General features: G+C 42.4%; 1 protein-coding gene across 4 annotated transcripts in view; it reads left to right on the top strand.

Moving 5' to 3' along the window:
• The window catches only part of PCDH15 (protocadherin related 15), a 638,977-nt gene that overhangs the window by 488,448 nt on the left and 130,497 nt on the right, over positions 1 to 20,032 (top strand). For all 4 annotated transcript variants that reach the window (XM_058028641.1, XM_058028640.1, XM_058028642.1 and 1 more), the window contains 4 exons: positions 1,641 to 1,847; positions 7,931 to 8,065; positions 10,135 to 10,284; positions 19,112 to 19,305. In XM_058028641.1, the coding sequence (XP_057884624.1) occupies positions 1,641 to 1,847; positions 7,931 to 8,065; positions 10,135 to 10,284; positions 19,112 to 19,305 (686 nt within the window). The remainder of the gene's footprint in view (positions 1 to 1,640; positions 1,848 to 7,930; positions 8,066 to 10,134; positions 10,285 to 19,111; positions 19,306 to 20,032) is intronic.

Below are 20,032 nucleotides of genomic sequence, written 5' to 3'. Positions count from 1 at the left end.
AGAGTCCTGCTAGGTAATTTTGGTGACGTTGAGTTTGACCCATGTAATTTATTTTTGTTCAGTGAAGCATCGACTGGATTGGAGCCTGGGGTATTTTTTCCTGTTGTTCAAGAGTATTCCAGCTTTATTTTAAAAAGAAGAATCCATTTTTTCTTAAAAACTGAGAATTAGATTTGTATGGATTACTTAAGCTGTCATTACCTCCTTTGAAGAAAATAACGATTATTATGCTTATATTTCTTTTTATTTGAAATATAAAGTTTTATTACTTCTTTTTCTTTAATAGAGTTTTTATCATAAAATTATTGCTGTTTTATAAGCTAAGAGAATTAACATTTTTCCGACCAAGTAAAGATATAATAGTTTAAATAAGAAATTTTTTTGTTTAAAATAATAGTTTAAATAAGAAAAGTTTAAATAAGAAATTTTTTACGACTATGATAAAGTCAAGTGGATTTTTTTCAGACTGAGATTCCTTGGACTCTCAATTTGAAAAATGAGGAATTATCAGTTTGAAAAGGGGGAATTACCAGATTAGCAGTAAAACCTCTGCAAACAGAAAATCCTGTTAACAACAGGAATTTAGGAATCTCTCTTTTGTGATCCAGGGTCTGTGTGCACCCAGATTTTGGGAATACAAATTTTGGATATAGGAACAGGAAACTCTTTTTATGCCCTGACTGTTGTCTTGCTGCAGTGTCATGTGCAGGACTGTAATTAAAGCTGGCTTGCTCTTAATAAACTGGAGACCAAATTACTTTTTATCTCCTAATTCCCTTGTTTCTTTGCTTTAATTAGTTGTTGGTTGGGAGGTTACAGGAAAACAAAGTAGGTTGTAGGTTTTTATAGGATTAGCACCGTGGAATGGGCAATTAGTGTTTTTATCTTTAGAGAGTTTGAGAATAAGAATAAATTAGGTGAAAAATATCAGCGAGCAGGACTCCTGGGTGGTGCAGGGCTGCCATTGAGATGTGGGGGTTATTCATGGATGTAAAGAATTTTGCTGGACACATCCACAACTTCCCTGGGAATGGGTGCCCAGAGCAGCTGTGGCTGCCCCTGGATCCCTGGAAGTGTCCAAGGCCAGGCTGAACAGGGCTTGGAGCAGCCTGGGGCAGTGGAAGGTGTCCCTGCCATGGCAGGGGGTGGGAATGAATGGACTTTAATATCCCTTCTAACCCAAACTAGTCTGGAATTTAAAAACAGGCAAAATCAGAATTAAAATCCCACTCATGTAACACTGAAAAGGTGGATTTGAGGAAAGAGGAAGCAAACGTGTGCTGTTCCCACCTTTTGTGTTTAACTCTCTTGCTGCTGCTGTGAGTTCTGCTGTGCAATCACAATTCTCAGTTTTGTTTCATCCCTCAGAGATTTTCACAAACGTCTCAATCCTGAGAGTTTAAGGAGCTGTGTTTGCACAAGGTTTGGGTTTCTTGTGGCTGTGATGGAAGTTGATCCTGTTCTTGTCTCCTTGCTAATTTTTAGTTGGTATTTCTCTTTTCCATGATGTTAAGTTCCATGGTAGGGGGACCTGAGAAAAAAAGTTTATTTTTTAACTGAATTACAACTCCTAAATAGAACCATCCCCAGTCAATGTTCATAAGTGGGAACCTTTGATAAACGAGGTGATTTTGTTTTAGGCTGAACAAGACAACGGCCACCCTCTCCCTGCCTTTGCCAATCTCCACATCGAGATCCTGGATGAGAACAACCAGAAGCCTTATTTCACAAGGTCTACCTACGAGGGCTTCATCCTGGAATCCTCCCCAGTGGGAACGACCATCTCGGACAACCGGAACCTGACCTCCCCCCTGCAGCTCGTGGTGCTGGACAACGACGTGGAGGAGGTACAGCTGCTTCTTCTGGGGGGCTTGCAGCTTTATTATTTCCAGAATTCCTTTCTTTTTTTTTTTTTTTTTTTTTTTTTTGGTTATTTTTTATTGAGACAAACCTATTAAGATCAATGATTACAAAAAAAAAAATTCAATTTCATTACGATGTTTTGGTTTTGTTCTGAATTCAGATAGGTTTGGGAATGGGTTTTTTTCTGGTTTGTTTTGCTCACATCTCCGGAAGGCTCTGTTCTGTTCAAGGTGGTGAATGCTTATTTGCACAGAGGAATCAAAATGCATTTTGTGACAGGGATCAGCCTGCCCTAAACCATGGGAAATGGGAAAGGGATTCACAGAGAAAGGAATTCCTCATTTCAAGCAAAAAGAGGAGTAGGAGGAACAGTAGGAGGCTGAAAGTTCATTGAATTCTTTGCTCTGCCAGATTTTGGTAACATTGCTCAGAGTGAAAGGCATCTCCAGAGGAATAGTAACCAAGTAGTAACATCTATTTTGGGGTTTTCTTCTTGTTGTGGAGTTCTGCTGTCACTGGGAGAGATAAAGAAATTCAGGAGTATTAACATCTCAATGAATGGAGAGAGGCTTTTTCCAAGGGTGTGCAGTGATACAAGGAATGGGTTCCCAGTGCCAGAGGGCAGGGCTGGATGGGATATTGGGAATTAGGAATTGTTCCCTGGCAGGGTGGGCAGGCCCTGGCACAGCTGTGGCTGCCCCTGGATCCCTGGCAGTGCCCAAGGCCAGGCTGGAGCGCCCTGGGACAGTGGAAGGTGTCCCTGCCATGGCAGGGGTGGAATGGGATGGGATTTAAGGTCCTTTCCAAATCAGACCATTCTAGGATTCTCTGACACAGCCAGAGGGGATCAGCCTCCTCCCTAGGTGGAAATATTTCATGTTCGTGTTCCTTTGGCATCACCTGGTTCATGCACAGCCCTTTCCAAAGCTGTGGCACGCTACAGGTGTAACATGGATGTGAGAGAACCAGATGGAAGTGCCTGTGTTTCAATTCAGTGCTAGGGACTCACAGAATCCTTCTAACCTACTGTGGGCAGGAGAATTCCCAGAATTCCAGCTGGGAGTGCAGCAATTGCATAGAGCTCCCATATAAAATGGCCAAACACTAAAATTGCTCCTCATGGAGCTAGATGGGACCTCAGGGTGGCATTGTTGGCAGAGGGAATGGTCATTAACTTCTGCAGGTTTCAGTGTCCTGATGGTTTCATTGTACCTCAGTAAATTCATGTCTTTAGGAATATATTTAAATTTAAAGATTGCTGATGAAACACTGAGACAAGCCCCCTCTGTGCTGGTGCATCCCAGTTCCCAGTGGTGACCCTGGTCAAACATAATGAATTCTGCCTGTTAATTGAAATATTAAAATGACTCCATGTCCTCAGGTAAATGCTGAAAGAGAGTGCTCACTTAACTGGGTGTCTGAGGAAAAAAATGAACAAAACCCACTCTAAATTGAAACCCTGTGGGAATATAACAGAGAACTGCTATAAACCTTGCAGAAATTAATTTATAGATGGGACATTGCAAACAGACCTTTCAGTAGAGCAGCCCTGCCAAGTGCTGATATAATTAAGTGCTCTGTTTAAATGCCATAAATTAAATTAAGCTACAGGAGTACCTTAAGACCTGAGCAAACCAAAGCTGAGATGAGGAACTTAAACTGTGTGAGCTGAGAGCTCTTTACACAAGGCTTCCCAAGCCTCTTTTTTACTTCCTCTTTGGTTTTCATGGGAGAAGATTGATTTATCCAGTGGTTAAGGTTAGTGGTAAAGCTGCACTGAGTAAAAATCATGGAATGGGTTGGGGTCTTAAAGCCATCCAGTGTCACCCCTGGCATGGCAGGGACATCCTCCACTGTCCCAGGCTGCTCCAAACCCTGTCCAACCTGGCCTTGCCATTCCTGGGTTATCTCATGCAGAACCAGGAGCTGGACCCAATGATCTTTGTGGGTTCCTTCCACCTCAGGGCATTCTGTGATTCTCTGGATTTTATTTTTTTTTTTCCCCAGAGAACTTGTGGGAAATTTGAAAGAATTTCACTTAAGGATGTCTTGGCAGCAGCGTGAGCAGACAGAGAAAGTAATGGATAAAATAAGTTTTAAATGCAGCTGCAAGTGCAAGTCATGAATTTTCAGTAATATCACTATAGAAGAAAAAAGAATAGATTTTTTTTTTTAACCAGGACAACTGAAGCATTTTAAATACCAAAGTATTTTTCACTGATATTTGCCTGATTGCTCCTTTCACTCCCAGTTTTTGTTTGCAATTGTTTTGCAGTCAGTGCTCTCTCACGGGGACAGTTCTGGTGGCCCTGGGCAGTCCTGCTGTGACACTGCAGCAGTTGTAATAACTCAGGAAATATCCTTCCCACAACTAAACAGCCCATTAATATCATTATTAAAACAAACAGAAGATCAAGGCAAAGACAAAAAGCTGCTTTCATTCCTTAAGGATTTATAAAGATAGGGGTTAAATTTTTTTTGATTTTTACACTTAAGAAAAACTAGAAATACTAAAACTGAATTGTTCCTGTAGCACTGTGCGTCTTCCTTGATGAATTTAAAATGAATATCTCATGGTTTTTGTCTCCTGACACTCCCAGGAACAATTCCTAATTCCCAATATCCCATCCATCCCTGCCCTCTGGCAGTGGGGGCCATTCCCTGTGTCCTGTCCCTCCATCCCTTGTCCCCAGTCCCTCTCCAGCTCTCCTGGAGCCCCTTCGGGCCCTGGCAGGGGCTCTGAGCTCTCCCTGGAGCCTTCTCCTCTCCAGGTGAGCACCCCCAGCTCTCCCAGCCTGGCTCCAGCCCTGCAGCAGCTCCAAGGCCTCCTCTGGGCTCATTCCAACAGCTCCACATCTTTTTGTGTTGGGGACACAGAATTCCCCCTGCTTCTCCTCTGGATCTCAGATTTTCCAGGTGAACATGGAGAAGATTTTCTCCTTCCACCTAGAAAAAAGAAGGGTAGATGCTGGAAACACCCTTCCAACAAAACAAATTTTTCATGGGCGTTTCAGTGCTGATCATCCTCCACTTGAACAGGTTGTAAAACTCAGCTGTGTCATCAGTGTCTTTGTTGTCACTGCAGGTTTTAGGGGATGAGTCTGTAAATTGGGAAGTCTGAACAGTTTGGATACTCTTGGAACTTGTTCTGGCTGCCCTGGAGAACTTCAAAACCAAATTGATCCTGTCCAAAAACTTTTGGGATTGTTGAAACACACACAGAATAAATACCTATCTGCTCAGTCTCATAATTATCCCAATAATTTTGATTTCATCTTCATCAATTTTAGAAAACTCTTTGCTTTGGGCAGAGTTGTAACCCCTGGTGGGATCTGAGGAGCAGCAGGGGTGGAACATCCACATCCATGCAGGAATTTCTCCAGAGGTTTTTCAAGCAGAACACACTTGGGCCCAGGCTTCGTTTATTGGGTGTAGCATTTTGTGTGTCTCATTTTGTTGGGGTTTTTTTATCTGTAACCATGAATCCCCCAATGTTCTGCTGTCCCTCAGTCCCAGGTTTGTGCTTCCTCAAGTGTTCATTTTGTGTTTTCCTTTGTAGGTCCCACCAGGTGGCACCCCTGTAGGTATTGGGTGTTATGTGTGCAAAACACCTTTTTTGGGTTTAATTGTGTGATTTCTTCCTTTCTTTCCTCCCTCATTTCTCCCTGCCCTGGTGGTGTTTGAGGCTGGGACTGTCCCTTGGTTTGTGAAGCCTGCAAAGAGCCCTTTAAACACATTGGACCCAATTTAGGGCATAAAGTCGTACATTGTGGTTGCTTAATGTTCATTAAATTATTAGAAATCTTCAAAGATATCCTGAGTATTACAAAAGTGCTTTTTTAATTCAAAAGTACCTCAGGTTTGAGCTGTGTGCTTGAAATGCTCTTTGCAGGTTGCATGTGAGCTCTTTTGTGTGGATTGTGATAATTTTCTACTTGAAATTCCACATTAAACAATTTATGAGAGACCAGCCTTGTCTCCATGACCTAGTAATGTCACCAGAAATCACAATGCTGAGTTCCACACTGCAAAATAAAATTATTTTAAAAAATAAATTATTGAAAATTGTGTTGGCAGTGTAGCTGGGGCTGTTCTCTCTCACATGCAATGTTCAGTTAAGCCAAACAGGCTTTTCAGGCAGCATAAAATGGGATAATAATGTCCCAGATCCCTGACAATAATGTCAAATATCCCTGGTAATAATGTCCAAGCATAACAATGCTTTTCCAGATGAAGGGAATAAATTGCTCTGTGGCTCTGACATGCCTGGGAGGTGGTAAAACAGGCATTGATTGCTGTAAAGGCAATTACCTTCCATATTAGGAGAACATTTCTAAGAAAAAGATAGCAAAGGAATAGGACACATTACTCCAGGAGTGTTTGGGATCTCCATCATTGGTTTTTCTCAGGAATAAATTAGGAAAGAAGTGCTGTTTATTAGTGTTCAAAAACACATGAAAGCAAGAACTGCAACACTAACTAGGGGTTTTGTAAATTAAATTCTTAACGGACTTTATGGTGTCTACAAAGTGAGCAATTATGGGCAATTACCTTCCCTAAGTTTTCCTGGAATGAAGAGGCTGCTGTTTGCATTGCTGGCTGTAAACTGAATTTTCATTTTCCTGGGGGCTGCAGTTGCAGCTTCAGGCACTGAGGAGCCACTGGCGTGGAACACTTGGATGATTCTTTTCCATGGCTTCCTGGAATGTTATCTCATTTAAATGGTGGGATATTTGCTGTTTGGGGGCTTTATTTGGGCTCATTTAAAGCAGTTTCTGTCTGTCCTGGTGTTGTGCTGCTCTGTCCTGGTCAGCTGGGGGTTGGGGACCTGTCCTGTGCTCCCAAGAGTTTTAATCCTCCAGGAATGGCACTAATGGAGGGACCCTTCCAGGAGAGCTTTGGATTCAGCAAGAGTTCAAAGAAGTAATGCTCCTTTGGGGATTTTTTGCTGAACTCAGCTTTTCTCCTTTTGGGATTGTTTCTGGGATTCAGCTGGTTTTCCCTATGGCCTCCTCTGTAGGGGTGGGATTTGTGGAATGACATTGGAAAGCAGCTGGTAAAATCCTGGATTTTCTATCAAGGCTGGGACCACTCCTCTGGTTCCTCACCTCCACATCCCTGGAAGCAGTTAAAAGCAGTTTTTATAGGTTTTGTCTCCCAGCCTTTTGCATTTTCCTGGAGTTTTCATTCCCTTACCAACAGGAATAAATTCTGTAACTCATGAGCGAGAGCAGCAGGAGGTCAGGTTAAATCAACCAGATCGTGGACAAATAATTGGCCATACAATTCCTACAGGAAAGTTGTTGGAATACTGTGGGCACCAAAAAGAAATGTAGTTTGATTGAAAATTTAACTCATGAAGAGTCTAATCAGTTAAATAACTCAAAAAACACCTCGAAAGAGGTGGAAATCGGGAGTGACCCAAGTCATCAAGTAGCCATGAGTAAATTTACAAGGCTTTTTACTTTAAAATATTACTGTTCAGTTCATTTTTGATGTTTTCTCCCTATCAGCTGAGAAATTCCTAATTCTGCATAGATATTTTTTTTTATTCTTTCTGGCACCTAAAGAGACCCCCTGAGCTGCCTCTATTCCCTGAAATACTTCACCACATGTCATTCTCTTTGTTCAGTACACTAACCCAGCTGTTTCATTACTCTCTTAATCAAGTTCAGCTTCTTTTGGGTTTTAATATGAAGATAAATGCTTGAATCTGGATTCTCATATTAAGTTGTGTCTGGTATAAAAAATCCTGTGTAATGGGGGAGAAAAAGACACTTATTAAAAACAATATGCCAAACAGGTATTTGTTTACAATTGGATTTTCTTACTCTAGTGGTTTTTTAATACATTTTTCATCACGAAGATTTATGGGCCAGAAGCAAGATTTTTTAACTTTTGTTTTTTTTATTTTACAGTTTCTTAGATTTTTAATCACATAATTTGTGCTTATTTAGGTTTCAACTCAAACAAGCACTTGCAGCGAGTTGGAGACTTAATTAGAGATTTAGTCTCCCTCTGAATTAATGACAAAATGCTCTTTTTTTCCCCTTGATGTTGTTGAAAGACCAAGGATCCGCAGCTCCATCTCTTCCTGAACGACTACACCACGTTTTTCACTGTGACCCCGAGTGGCATCACCCGCTACCTCACCCTGCTGCAGCCCGTGGACAGGGAGGTCCAGCAGCTCTACACCTTCTCTGTAAGTTCAAAAAAATACAACCCTCTCGCATCCAAAAGCTATTTATCTCCAAGTTTCAGAGCAAAATTTAAAGGTCTGCTCATTATAGTGGCAATTGTTATCTGTGGGGTGTAAAAAAAATTTCCATCAGACATCAGCGCTGTATCTTTTATGTTTTTGCAAATGGAAAAATGATGTGACACAAAAATCTTGCTCAGACATAAAGCAACAAGGTCAGAGATTAATAGAAACACAAATGGAAGGAAAATACAAGAAAACAAGGCATAATTTCTGTCCCTCTGACTGGTATCCAGAGGTTTATGTTGGATATTAGGAAAAATGTGTTAACAGAAGGGGTTGGACTCAATCTTGGAGATCTTCCCCAACCTAAAGGAATTTATGATTCTCTGCTGATCAACTCAAGCCTCTTCTTTGCAGTATAACTGCCGCAAAACATTATAATATATTACAATAGCTGTATTATATATAATATAATTAATTATTTATCATTAATTAACCATTAATTATAGTTATAATAATTATAATTAATTCTCATTAATTATTAAGTAATTTATTATTAATTGCTATTATTAATATTATAATCTAGATATTGCAATATTATATTAAAATATAGTTTGATACAAAACAAACTCTGCATCCATAGAGCTACAAGTAAATAAAATCACTTTTGCTTTGTTAACAAAATACTACCATGCCTTAAGGATGTTGTCCGGGATTTTGCCCACACAAAAATGTGATTTTTGCCTAATCTTTCTTATCCAATCAGCACAGTGCTTATCACCCAGAAAAGGGAGAGCAGTGAAGGATGAGTTTGTTGAGTGCAGCATTTTAGATTCCCCTGCCAGCACCTTCTCCATGGCCCCAGGATTGGCACCTGCTCCTCATCCCACAGCAGGATCTAAACCCTCTTTTTTATTCCCAGCCTTGTTTTACTCATTGCCTTTTCCCCCAAATCCCTGGAGCCAGAAACATGAACTTTGTCTTGGGCTTTTTTCTTTATTTTCGGCCCAAATTAAAAAAAAAATGGATGAACAGAAAGCACAACCAGTAGTATTAAAAAAATATATGAGGAGGAGAAAAAGCTTAAATGGATTTAGTATTACCTCAGGTTGTGGGTGAACCCCTTAACAGCTCCGCAGTTATTTGGAAATGGGCTGTGAGTAAACCCAGTTCTTCTGCAGGGGTTTCCAGTCTGTGCCTCCTATTTTCTGTCCATTGTCATTGGAAAGCAGAGCTCAGATTCCTCTGTGGAATAACAGAGTAATTCCCACCTCAAAATGTTGTCTGGGAGGTCTGATGCCTTGAGAAGGCTGCCCTAGAACAGAGTTAAAGAATAAAATGGGGATTTATTAAAAGGATCTCCTCCATGGTTCCACCTTGGGCAGCACAAGAGCCCAGCCAGGGCTGCACCCAAGGTGAACCAAAATGGGCACAAAATGGACACCCGGTCACAGGGTCTCTCACTTTTATAAGTTCTGCTCCATTTGCATATTGGAGTTAATTGTCCAATTACAGCTTTAGGTTATGAAGCCCCATCCTGCTTGTTTTTCTCTCTTCAGCCCACATTGTTTGTGCTCTTGGGCTGAGATTTGGATCATTTGTCCTTGGTCCCCAGCTGGAGCAGGAATTGTTTTGTCTCCCTGCTCTGTGCACAGAGCTCACCATCCCTTAGTGTGAAGCTCAGACCCACACACTAAAGCAGCACAGAATCTGTAAAATATAAAAGCTGAAACCTGAGGCATCACGTTTAACAGAGCTCCTAGGTGTGATGATAGCCAGGTGAAATCCCATGAACTCAACAGCTCCAATCCCAGCCCCATCCCTGGGAAATTCCAAGTTATTCCCTCTCACTTCTGTACTGGAAAGGTTTGGATGTGTTTTCTTTGCATTTGCCCTGAGTCTTGCACGTGCTGAATCCTCCTGTAACTGTAAATGCAGAGAGAAACCAAATGCTGATTTTGGGTTGTCAGGCTGTAGTTTCTCCTGTTGGGATTGGATTGCTCTTGGAATTGTATTGAGAATACACCGTTAAAATACCTTCCTGTCCTGCTTTTTTTGTCCCTTTCAAGATGGCAGCTTCTGATGGAGTCCAGGAGAGTGTCCCAGTGACTGTCAACATCGTGGTGATCGATGCAAATGATAATACCCCAACCTTCTCCAACATTTCCTACAGTGTCAAGATCTATACGGATATGCAGCCTGGGGAAGGTGTTATTAAGGTAATTTCAGGGCTTTTATTACCTTTGTTAACTCACTTTTTGTTAGGAGTACATAGCCTTGTTCATCTCAGTCGGAAATGCACTGAAACAAGGTTGAAATGAAGTTTGGGCGTCTGCATCCACTTCAGTAATTAAATATCTATTCAAAATTGCTAATACTAAATGTCAGGCCTGTTCTACCTGTAGAGCTGCAGCTCAGCAGCTTCCTCTGAGGTTCCACAAAAAAATTTTCAGCTGAAAAATCCCAAAAAGAAAATCCTCCTTTATTGGCAGGACATTGAGATAAAACATTTTGGGAGAAAAGGTAAGCAGTGGAGTAGGACATAGTCAGGAATGTTTTTCCATGCTAGAAAACCTGCTGGTTTTTGCAACTTTGTTTGTAGAGAAAATGAGCAATGAAAAATGGGTTGAACAAGGGCCCAGTGAGCAGCAGTTTCAATTAAATTTTGCCAGCACTGATTTGTTTTAGACCGCAACTGGAGGTGAATCCTGGTGCCACTGAAATTAAAGGAAAAAGGCTCTTTTTGTGTAATTCTTCCAAGATCTCAGCCCTGCTCTGAGTGCTGCCAGTCCAGATGGATGAGTAGACAAGATGCCATTGGTGGCTTTCCAGAGTGGCTGAAGGCAGTGGCAATACTGGGAAAATAAAATTAATCAGCTGACTTAAGTATAAAATGCCATTTTATGAACAGTAATCAGGAATTAATTTGAGTGTAGTAGTGATGAGGAGATGGTTCAGAAAGTGGCATTTTCTGAAATGAAAATTGAGATATACTTGTGCCTTTGCATCTTCAACTCTTTTTTTGTGGTGTTTTGTCCCCTCATCAATTTGGCCATGAGTGCTTAAAAACCATCAGGAACAGCCACAGGGGCATTTCCAGCAAAATTTGAGAGAAAGAGAAAAGTTTGAAGCATAGTTAAATTGTTAAAATGCTGCACGAGTGTGGGTGGGAACACAACAGCAAATACTGCTGTCATGAAGGAGCCAGGGAGCATGAGACAGAAATTGTTGCTAAATGAGATTTTTGCTGAGGAAAAAAAATGTTTTCTACTGAAAATTGGCCTTGAGGATGCTCTGATTGGCCTGAGGTGTGTTAATGGTACCTGAGATGAAGCAGAGCAGCTCCTGGGCTTGTTTGAAGTGTTTCTGTGCTCAGAGGGAAGGTGCTTCTCTCCAGATCCTCACACACACCCTGGCCTTGCAGCTGCAAACATATTCCAAGCCTGGAGGCTTTCAAAGAGCAGGAGGACACATTTCTTAGGAAAATTGAGCAAGAACAGGTTATTTGGGAAAGGAATAATAGGGAAGTTAGGGCCTTTAGCTCACCTCTGCTAAAAATTTAAATTCCAAGGGTGAAGTTTTCCCAAATCCATGCTTCTGTCTGCAGAGTCAGCACATGACTACTTGCAGATTTTGTGAGTTTATAATCTGATCAGACGGGGAAGGTAGAAAATTCCAGCTGGTTTGGGAGAGGAGTTGTTTTTCAATTCATCCCACATTGCCAGATGATCTGAGTTTCTCAATTACTCAGCTTAAAAAAAAAAAATACCCAAAAAACCAAAAACCGGAGGGTCAGGTCTTAGGATTTCAGAGGACTGGTGATGATGCCAGAAATAAAGAGGGCCCAGCACAGGAGGGACCTGGAGCTGCTGCAGAGAGCCCAGGGTAGGCACCAGCATGGGCAGAGGGATGGAGCAGCTCTGCTGGGAGGAAAGGCTGGCACAGCTGGGGGGGCTCACCTGGACAGGAGAAGCTCTGGGGTGACCAAACTGTGGCCTTGCAGGGCCTGAAGGAGCTACAGGAAACATGGAGAGAGATTTTGGACAAGGGATGGAGTGACAGGACACAGGGAATGGCTTCCACTGCCAGAGGGCTGGATGGATGGGATATTGGCAAGGAATTGTTCCCTGGCAGGGTTAGGAGGGCCTGGGATGGAATTCCCAGAGCAGCTGTGGCTGCCCCTGGATCCCTGGCAGTGCCCAAGGCCAGGCTGGAGCAGCCTGGGACAGTGGAAAGTGTCCCTGACATGTCATGGATGGGCTTTAAGGTCCTTTCCAACTCAAACCATTCCATGACTCCCCGATGAGGATTTTGAGCAGCTGCACTCTTTGGTAGGTTGCTCAATCTTTAGGTATAAAACACCTACAAATATATATATACACACTTCATATATTTAAAGACTTTATAGAGACTTTCTCAAAGGCCAGACTGACTTTTCTTTCCTGTTTTTGAACCCTGACACAATGATTTTGAGAGGTGCTCATCTTATTGTTTCTACAAGGAGCAAAGTCACCTTTTACCCCACCCTCCCTCCTGGGGTCAGGATCCTCTGCTGGGAGAGGATTCTCTGACAGCTCCCAGGGGAAAATGAGTTCATAAAACCACTTTGTCTGATCAGAGAAAAGCAGGTTAGAAAAAGAACACTGACCTCAGAGTGTCTGGACAGTCTCATAACCATCTGTAATAATCAGAATGATTTTCAGCCACTTGGTTTTATTATCCTTTGGGTAATATTCTTACATCTCTTATATTTTTTCCCCGAGTCAGTTGCAGGACAATGTACAAATAAAATGGACAAATAACCCCAGTTTGTGCTTTCTTGCTGCCTCATTTTGTGGGACGTTGTTTTGATTTTATTCTTGAAAATAGCCCCAGAACATAAAAGCTTTTAAGTTACTTGTGTTTGCTGTCTGGTACACTCTTAAAAAATAAAGGAAATTTTAAAATTCTTACCTTCTGCTTGAAAATAACCACAAATAGCAGACAAATATATAAATTACAAGCAGAATTCTATTTTCCCCCATTTTTATTTTCTTTCTGCCTGGGTGGTTAGACAAATGACTTTTCCTTCTTTCCCTTTCAGAGAAGTGACAAAACCAGGTTTTATTTTTATTTCAGTTGTCTCCTCTCAATACTTGTGAAATTGTTTCAGGCCTTGGTTGAGAAGAGTTAAGTTTAAATCTATGTGTTTTGCTCCTTTCAACCTGAAATTTTCTCATTTGTCCTTCTCCTTTCATAGGTATTTTATTGTGCTCCCTGAGAGTTTCTCAATTGAGAAATCTGTACTTTAAAACAGTTAAATGTGGTAAATTATAACTGTCAGTAGAAAGATTGTTAACAGTAAACCTAGTAAAGTACTTAATTCCATCTTTTTTATGTTATTATATTTTTTCTGCCCAGTTCCCCATTTGTTCACTGCTGTGACTCAGATATTGAAATGAGTTGCACATTGAGGGGTGGAGTTTGCAGCAGCGGTGCAACAAAATTTCATCTCAATAATTTAAATCCACTGTTTTTCTTTAGCCATCTCTCATTTTTGTGTTCAGGATGCAGGGAATAGGGAGTATTGAGCAGGAAAATGAGAGAGCTGGGAAGGGACAGAGGGTGGCAAAAAGTATTATTCACCTAAATCTTGGCCCATGAGGAGATCTTTTTGTATTTTGTCTTTACAGGAAAACTTGTGGACTGGCCATAAATGTAATTCATGGAATAATGGAATGGTTTGGGTGGGAAGGGACCTTAAATCCCATCCAGTGCCACCCCTGCCATGGGCAGGGACACCTTCCAGCATCCCAGCCCTGTCCAGCCTGGCCTTGGGCACTGCCAGGGATCCAGGGGCAGCCACAGCTGTGCCAGGGCCTGCCCACCCTGCCAGGGAACAATTCCTAATGCCCAATATCCCATCCAGCCCTGCCCTCTGGCACTGGGAGCCATTCCCTGTGTCCTGTCCCTCCATCCCTTGTCCCCAGTCTCTCTCCATGTTTCCTGTAGCTCCTTCAGGCCCTGCAAGGCCACAATTTGGTCACCCCAAAGCTTCTCTTCCCCAGGCTGAACAATCTCAGTTTTGCTCTTCTTACATCCTGCCTCAAATTATCTATATATCTTAATTTCTGCCTCATTTCCTAGTGCAGTGGCATGACTCAGGTTCAAGGGCTCTCTTCCAAAAGCAATTAAATTATTCCCTGATGGAAAATGGAGAATAAAATACGCAGGGGATCAGTGCCCTGTTCCCCACTGAAACAATTTTGTCTGATAGCACCAGTACAAACTAATTTTTAAGGTTCAGCTTAGCCTAAATTCTTGATTTACAGCTCTTAAATGTGCATTGCGCCATAAAAGAGCAAGACAATTTAGTTATAGATATTCCAAATCTTAAGATCATGGAATATCCTCAGCTGGAAGGGACCCCCATGGATCCATCTTGGAGATGGATCTCCTCTCCCATAAGGACATTTTTTGTGTTTGGTCTTTACAGGAAAACTTGTGAACTGGCCATAAATGTAATTAATGGAATTACATTTGCATTGCAGGGGATCCAAGCCCTGGCCCTGCCCCGGCACCCCAACAATCCCACCCTGTGCACCCCTGGGAATGTTGTTCAAACTCCTTGAGCATCCTTGGGGCTGTTCCATGCCTGACCACTCCTGAACGTTTCCCTAAAACAATCCTCACAGAAGTCCTCTCCAAACCTCACTTCATCTTTTATTTATGTATTTATTTGCAACCTTTTGCCTTCTGCCCATCAGGTAATTAATTCCCATCTCCAAAGCAAACCTGATTAGCAGAGAGAGAAAACAAAACTGGGCTTTGTTTGCATTGCTCAGCCAACATCCCTGCAGAGTCAAGGAAAAAACAATGGATTGAGGCTTGATGGAATGCCTGGAGGAGATAATGAAAAAGTATTTTAACCTACTCAGAGATCATTATGTGGGGGTGAATCAAGCTCAGGAATATCTCCATAACAATCCTGGATTTTTTTCCATCATACTGAATCTGGTGAAAGCTGCAGGGAATGTTGGTCATCATTTTATCTGTCCAGGACCAGGTGACCCCAAATGTTGCTCTGAGAAGGTTCAAAGTCAAACACTGAAGCCCAGTTTCCTCCAGTAATGAACTGAGTCTGAGCAGGTTTTATATCATGACCAATATATCTTTGTGAGCTTAAGGCTACCCTTATAAATCTCCTTTTCCTCCCAAGAAAACCATTCCCAAACCTCCTTTTGCTCCCAAGAAAACCACTCCTAGATCTCCTTTTCCTCCCAAGAAAACCACTTCTAAATCTCCTTTTTTCCCACAAGAAAACTATTCCCAAACCTCCTTTTCCTTCTTAGATAACCACTCCTAAATCTCCTTTTCATCCCAAAAAAGCCACTCCTAAATCTCATTTTCCTCCCAAAAAACCCACTTCTTGGTGCAGCAGAATCCACACCTATTTTGCCAAACTTTTAGTACATTAAATGTTGATGCAATGGAGCTGATCCTGCTGGATGAAAATTTCTTAGCAGAGTAAATGAAACCTTGTTTTGCTCATCTCCCTTTACATTTTAGCCCCTTTTTCTTAAATCTTGTTAACTATGGAGCTCTATCGGGCTGGGACAGCTGGAGATGGGATTTCTGGAATCATATATTATGGCAGCAGCTAAACCTTAATTCAGTTTAATCCCAGGTTTGATTCTTGGTTTTGCCCCCAAAATGTTTTTCAAATTACTTATCTTTCCAAGCATTTGTAGGTTTAATTAACCTCCTAAATCTCTGTGCTCGTGTAGTCAATTAATTTTCTTTTTTGATGTCGTCCCAGGAAAAACTGGCCAGGTTCCAAATCCTGCCATTAAATCCTCAGGACCCTGTATTTTGCATAAAGGCTTTATTTGTCTTTTTTTTTTTTTTTTTTTTGGTGACAATGTGTTACTTTTGAAGTTCAGCAGACAAGGTTTTTACAGCTCTGTCAGTTGGGTGGATAATTATTCTCTGTAAGGTTAATTAACACACCCAGGTATGTATAGAAGCTATAGAAGAAGTGATTAAATTGCAGTTTTCATAGCATGGCTCCTTCAGAATTCCAAAAGAAATAAGAGAATGAGATAGATTAAAAAAAAAACCACACAAATATTAATTTGCTTTTTGAATTTTTAAGAGAAGATGGTCTCTGTTCCATGATTTTTGGAGTATTTCAAGCATTTCTCCTATGTTCACTATACAATGTGTCCTAAAATGCTGTAGGAGATGAATTAAGATTTGTTTTTAAAGCTATTGTGGGCTTAGTTCTTGGTTTGCAGAATATTTATGACTTTCTAAATGAAATTTTGTATTTGATTGAGCCTTTGTGTGTGAGGGTTCAAGATTATCTTAGAAACCAGTAGAAAACCTGAGTTTTTCCCTGGAAGTGTCCAGGGTTAGGCTGGATGGGTCTCTGAGCAGCCTGGTCTATAGGACAGTGTCCCTGCCCATGGAACTGGATGAGTTTTAAGGTCCCTTCCATCCCAAACGATTCCATGAATTCACATCCTTCCCTTGGTGCCCAATGTCGTGTGTGCATGGGATTTACTCAGATATTGCAGCTTTGGGGTTTATTCTTGTTTTACTGGTAAGGTTTGGTTTCTGCTATTCTGAATCTTCAGCTGTCCTTGGGCAAAGGAGTTTTGATAGTTTTGGGCGGTGGTTTGGCAGTTTTGGGCGGTGGTTTGGCAGTTTTGGGCGGTGGTTTGCAGCTTTAGATGTTCTTTGGCAGTTCTGGGAGGTGGTTGGCAGCTTTAGGTGGTGACTTGGTAGATTGGGGTGCTGGTTTGGCAGTTGTAGGTGGTGATTTGGCAGTTTTGGGTGCTGGTTTGGCAGCCTTGGGTGGTGCTGTGGGAGGCTGTGAGCTGCTGAAGTTGATGTGATGCTGCACTGTTCAGTGGATGATTTTCTATCATAGCATGGCAGGACTGCCAGGGAGTTCCTGTCCCTGACTCCAGGTGTCACAAGGTGACAAGAGCAAGGTGACAAGTGACAAGGACCCAGAGGCAGAAACTGAGGCTGCTGTTTGGCTGGCCTTGCCTCAGGGAGTGGTTTTTGATCCCGTCCTTGGCCTTGCAGTTGATGCTGAGGTTTTCCCTTGCTGTTGACATCCAGCATTCCTCTCCTCCATCCCTGCTGCCCCAGGGCAGGAGTGTTTGTGTCAGGAAAGCCAGGGCACAGACCTTTGAATTTTTATCCTCACACTGAGATCCCTGCAGGGATCCTTCCTGAGGCTGGGATTATTTTGGACATCCCAGCACAGCTCTGCTGTCACCCCTGCTGGTGCCCTTTCCCATTCCCCACCTCCCACTGCTCGCCTGGAGCTGGGAGCTGCAGAGGACCCCATGGTGCCATCATTCCCTGTAAGTTCCACTGCCAGCTGGATGCACAGCTGGATCCTGTGCCTCCTGGATGTTCCAGTGCTGCTCAGGTCACTTTGTCATTCCTCGTGCTGTTTGAGGGAATGTTTTCCTACAGAATGAAAAGGCAGGTGAGGAACCTGTGTATCAGCAAAACAACTCCTAAAGAAGGAAGAGACAACAAGGCCAGGTTGGACAGGGCTTGGAACAACCTGGGATAGTGAAAGGTGTCCCCCGCCCATGGCAAGGAGAGGAATGGGATGAGCTCTAAGGTCCCTCCCAATCAAAACCACTCTGGGATTTTCTTCCATTATTCACTAAAAGCAAATATATTCCCTGGGCTCTAATTCCTGTCTGTGAGTGTCTTTGTTCAGTGTGGCTCACTACAGAAAAGGGATAAACCCACTGCCTTTCCTGTGCGAAGAGAAGAACCCCCTCATTTCATTATGCTCACCACTGAAATTTGGATTTAATGCCAGGATTTAGATTTTTCTCAAGGGATTTAAAGACAACGTGGCACTTGGGAACATGGTGGCATTGGCAGGGCTGGGTTAACAGTTGGACTTGTCCATCTTAGAGGGCTTTTCCCACCTGATTCCAGGATTCCAGGTGTGTATCTGTATGGGAGCAACTACCATTTCCCTTCCCCTTGGCTTCCACAGCAGTAGGTGCATATGAACACAAACATTGCTCTCCAGCTCTGCACAAGGAGGACTTGGAATGCCAGGCCTGGAGGTGGGACTTGCTGGCACCACCAGGGCTGTCACCTGGAAAAGTGGACAGAAAGGTGGGAAAAAAATAAATACGAACTTCTCATTACTATCGAATGACAAAAGTTGTCAAAGAAGACCAAAAAGTCATCTTCTCACATGAGAAAGTCTTATATATTCCAACCCGCAGGGAATAAGCTTAGTCTAAATAAGTTTCTTAATTTGTACCCTAAAATAATTGACTTGCAGTCTTCAGCAAGCAGTTTTTCTCTGCTTCATAATGTTTTTACACCTATTACTGTTCATTTCACTGTATCTTTGTTAGAAATTCCTGTGTGCATCCCAGATGTCCGAGCTCTCCTCTCCTCCTCCAGAATCACCTTCCCAGAGCCTGTGGAATTGTTAGCCGTCTCTTTATTAGAAATTAGAATTGTTAGAAACTAGAAATATTTGTTGTATCTTTGTTAGAAAGACTTATTAGTGTACATTTCAGCTGTATCTTTGTTAGAAATCCCTGTGTGCATTCCAGATGTCCAAGCTCTCCTCTCCTCCTCCAGAATCACCTTCCGAGAACCTGTGGACTTATTAGCTGTCTCTGTTAAAAATTAGAATTGTTAGGAATTAGAAATATTTGTTTTATCTTTGTTAGAAAGACTTATTACTGTACATTTCAGCTGTGTGTTTGTTAGAAATTCCTGTGCGCATTCCAGATGTCCGAGCTCCCCTCTCCTCCTCCGGAATCACCTTCCGAGAACCTGTGGACTTATTAGCTGTCTCTGTTAGAAATTAGAATTGTTAGAAATTAGAATTGTTTGTTGTATCTTTGTTAGAAAGACTTATTAGTGTACATTTCAGCTGTATGTTTGTTAGAAATTCCTGTGTGCATCCCAGATGTCCGAGCTCTCCTCTCCTCCTCCGGAATCACCTTCCCAGAGCCTCCGGAGGTGTTCCCCTGCTGACGCTGTGGTTTTGCCTTGCAGCTGACGGCCGTGGATGCAGATGAGGGAGCCAATGGGCAGATAGTGTACGAAATCCTGGCTGGGGCTCAGGGGGACTTCATCATCAACAAGCACACGGGCCTGATCACCATCGCTCCTGGGGTGCTGCTGGTCGTGGGGCGCACCTACGCCCTCACCGTCAGAGCGTCTGACTGTGCCCCCCCTGCGCAGAGAAGGTAATTAATGCACCCCCTAATTACTCCAGCAGCTCAGCCATAACACCTGGGCCACACTCCCATGTCTCTAGGCCGCACCTCTGTTCTGGAAAAGTGGCACACGCAGTAGAATTCTTGCCCTTTGTGTGCGGGGTTCACATTCTCTGAACCTGGGAGAAGCAGAGAAAAGAATGATCAAAACAATCCTTGTCTCGTTTCCTGTGCCTGTGTTTGTGCCAAACTAGAATGGAGATTGTCTCCAAATATGGGGATTGTTTACCCAAAGTGTTGGTGTTTGGTTTCCTTGGCCTATCAGGGCCAACTGTGTGTGTTGGGATTGTTGGCTGACAGTCTTGAGATGTGTGTGGTGTTGTGAGGTCCCCAGGATGAGGTGAGAGATGAGAATTTGACTCCAAGTTCTCAGAGGGCTGATTTATTATTTTATGTACTTATATTATAAAAATGAATAACAAACTAAAACTATACTAAAGAAAGAGAAAGGATACATTAGAAGGTTTCACAAGAATGAATAATAAAAACCCCCGACTGACTCGGAGAGTCTGACACAGCTAGCTGTGATTGGCCATTTAGTAAAAACAATTTGCATGGACCCAATCAAAGATGCACCTGTTGGTAAACAATGTCCAGACCACATTCCAAAGCAATCACATAATTATTGTTTTCATTCTTGTCTGAGGCTTCTCAGCTTCCCAGGAGAAGCAGTCCTGGTGAAGGGATTTTTCAGGAA

This window comes from Melospiza georgiana, chromosome 8, assembly GCF_028018845.1.
Source record: "Melospiza georgiana isolate bMelGeo1 chromosome 8, bMelGeo1.pri, whole genome shotgun sequence".
NCBI lineage: Eukaryota > Metazoa > Chordata > Aves > Passeriformes > Passerellidae > Melospiza > Melospiza georgiana.
This window is presented reverse-complemented; position numbering and strand designations above follow the sequence as displayed.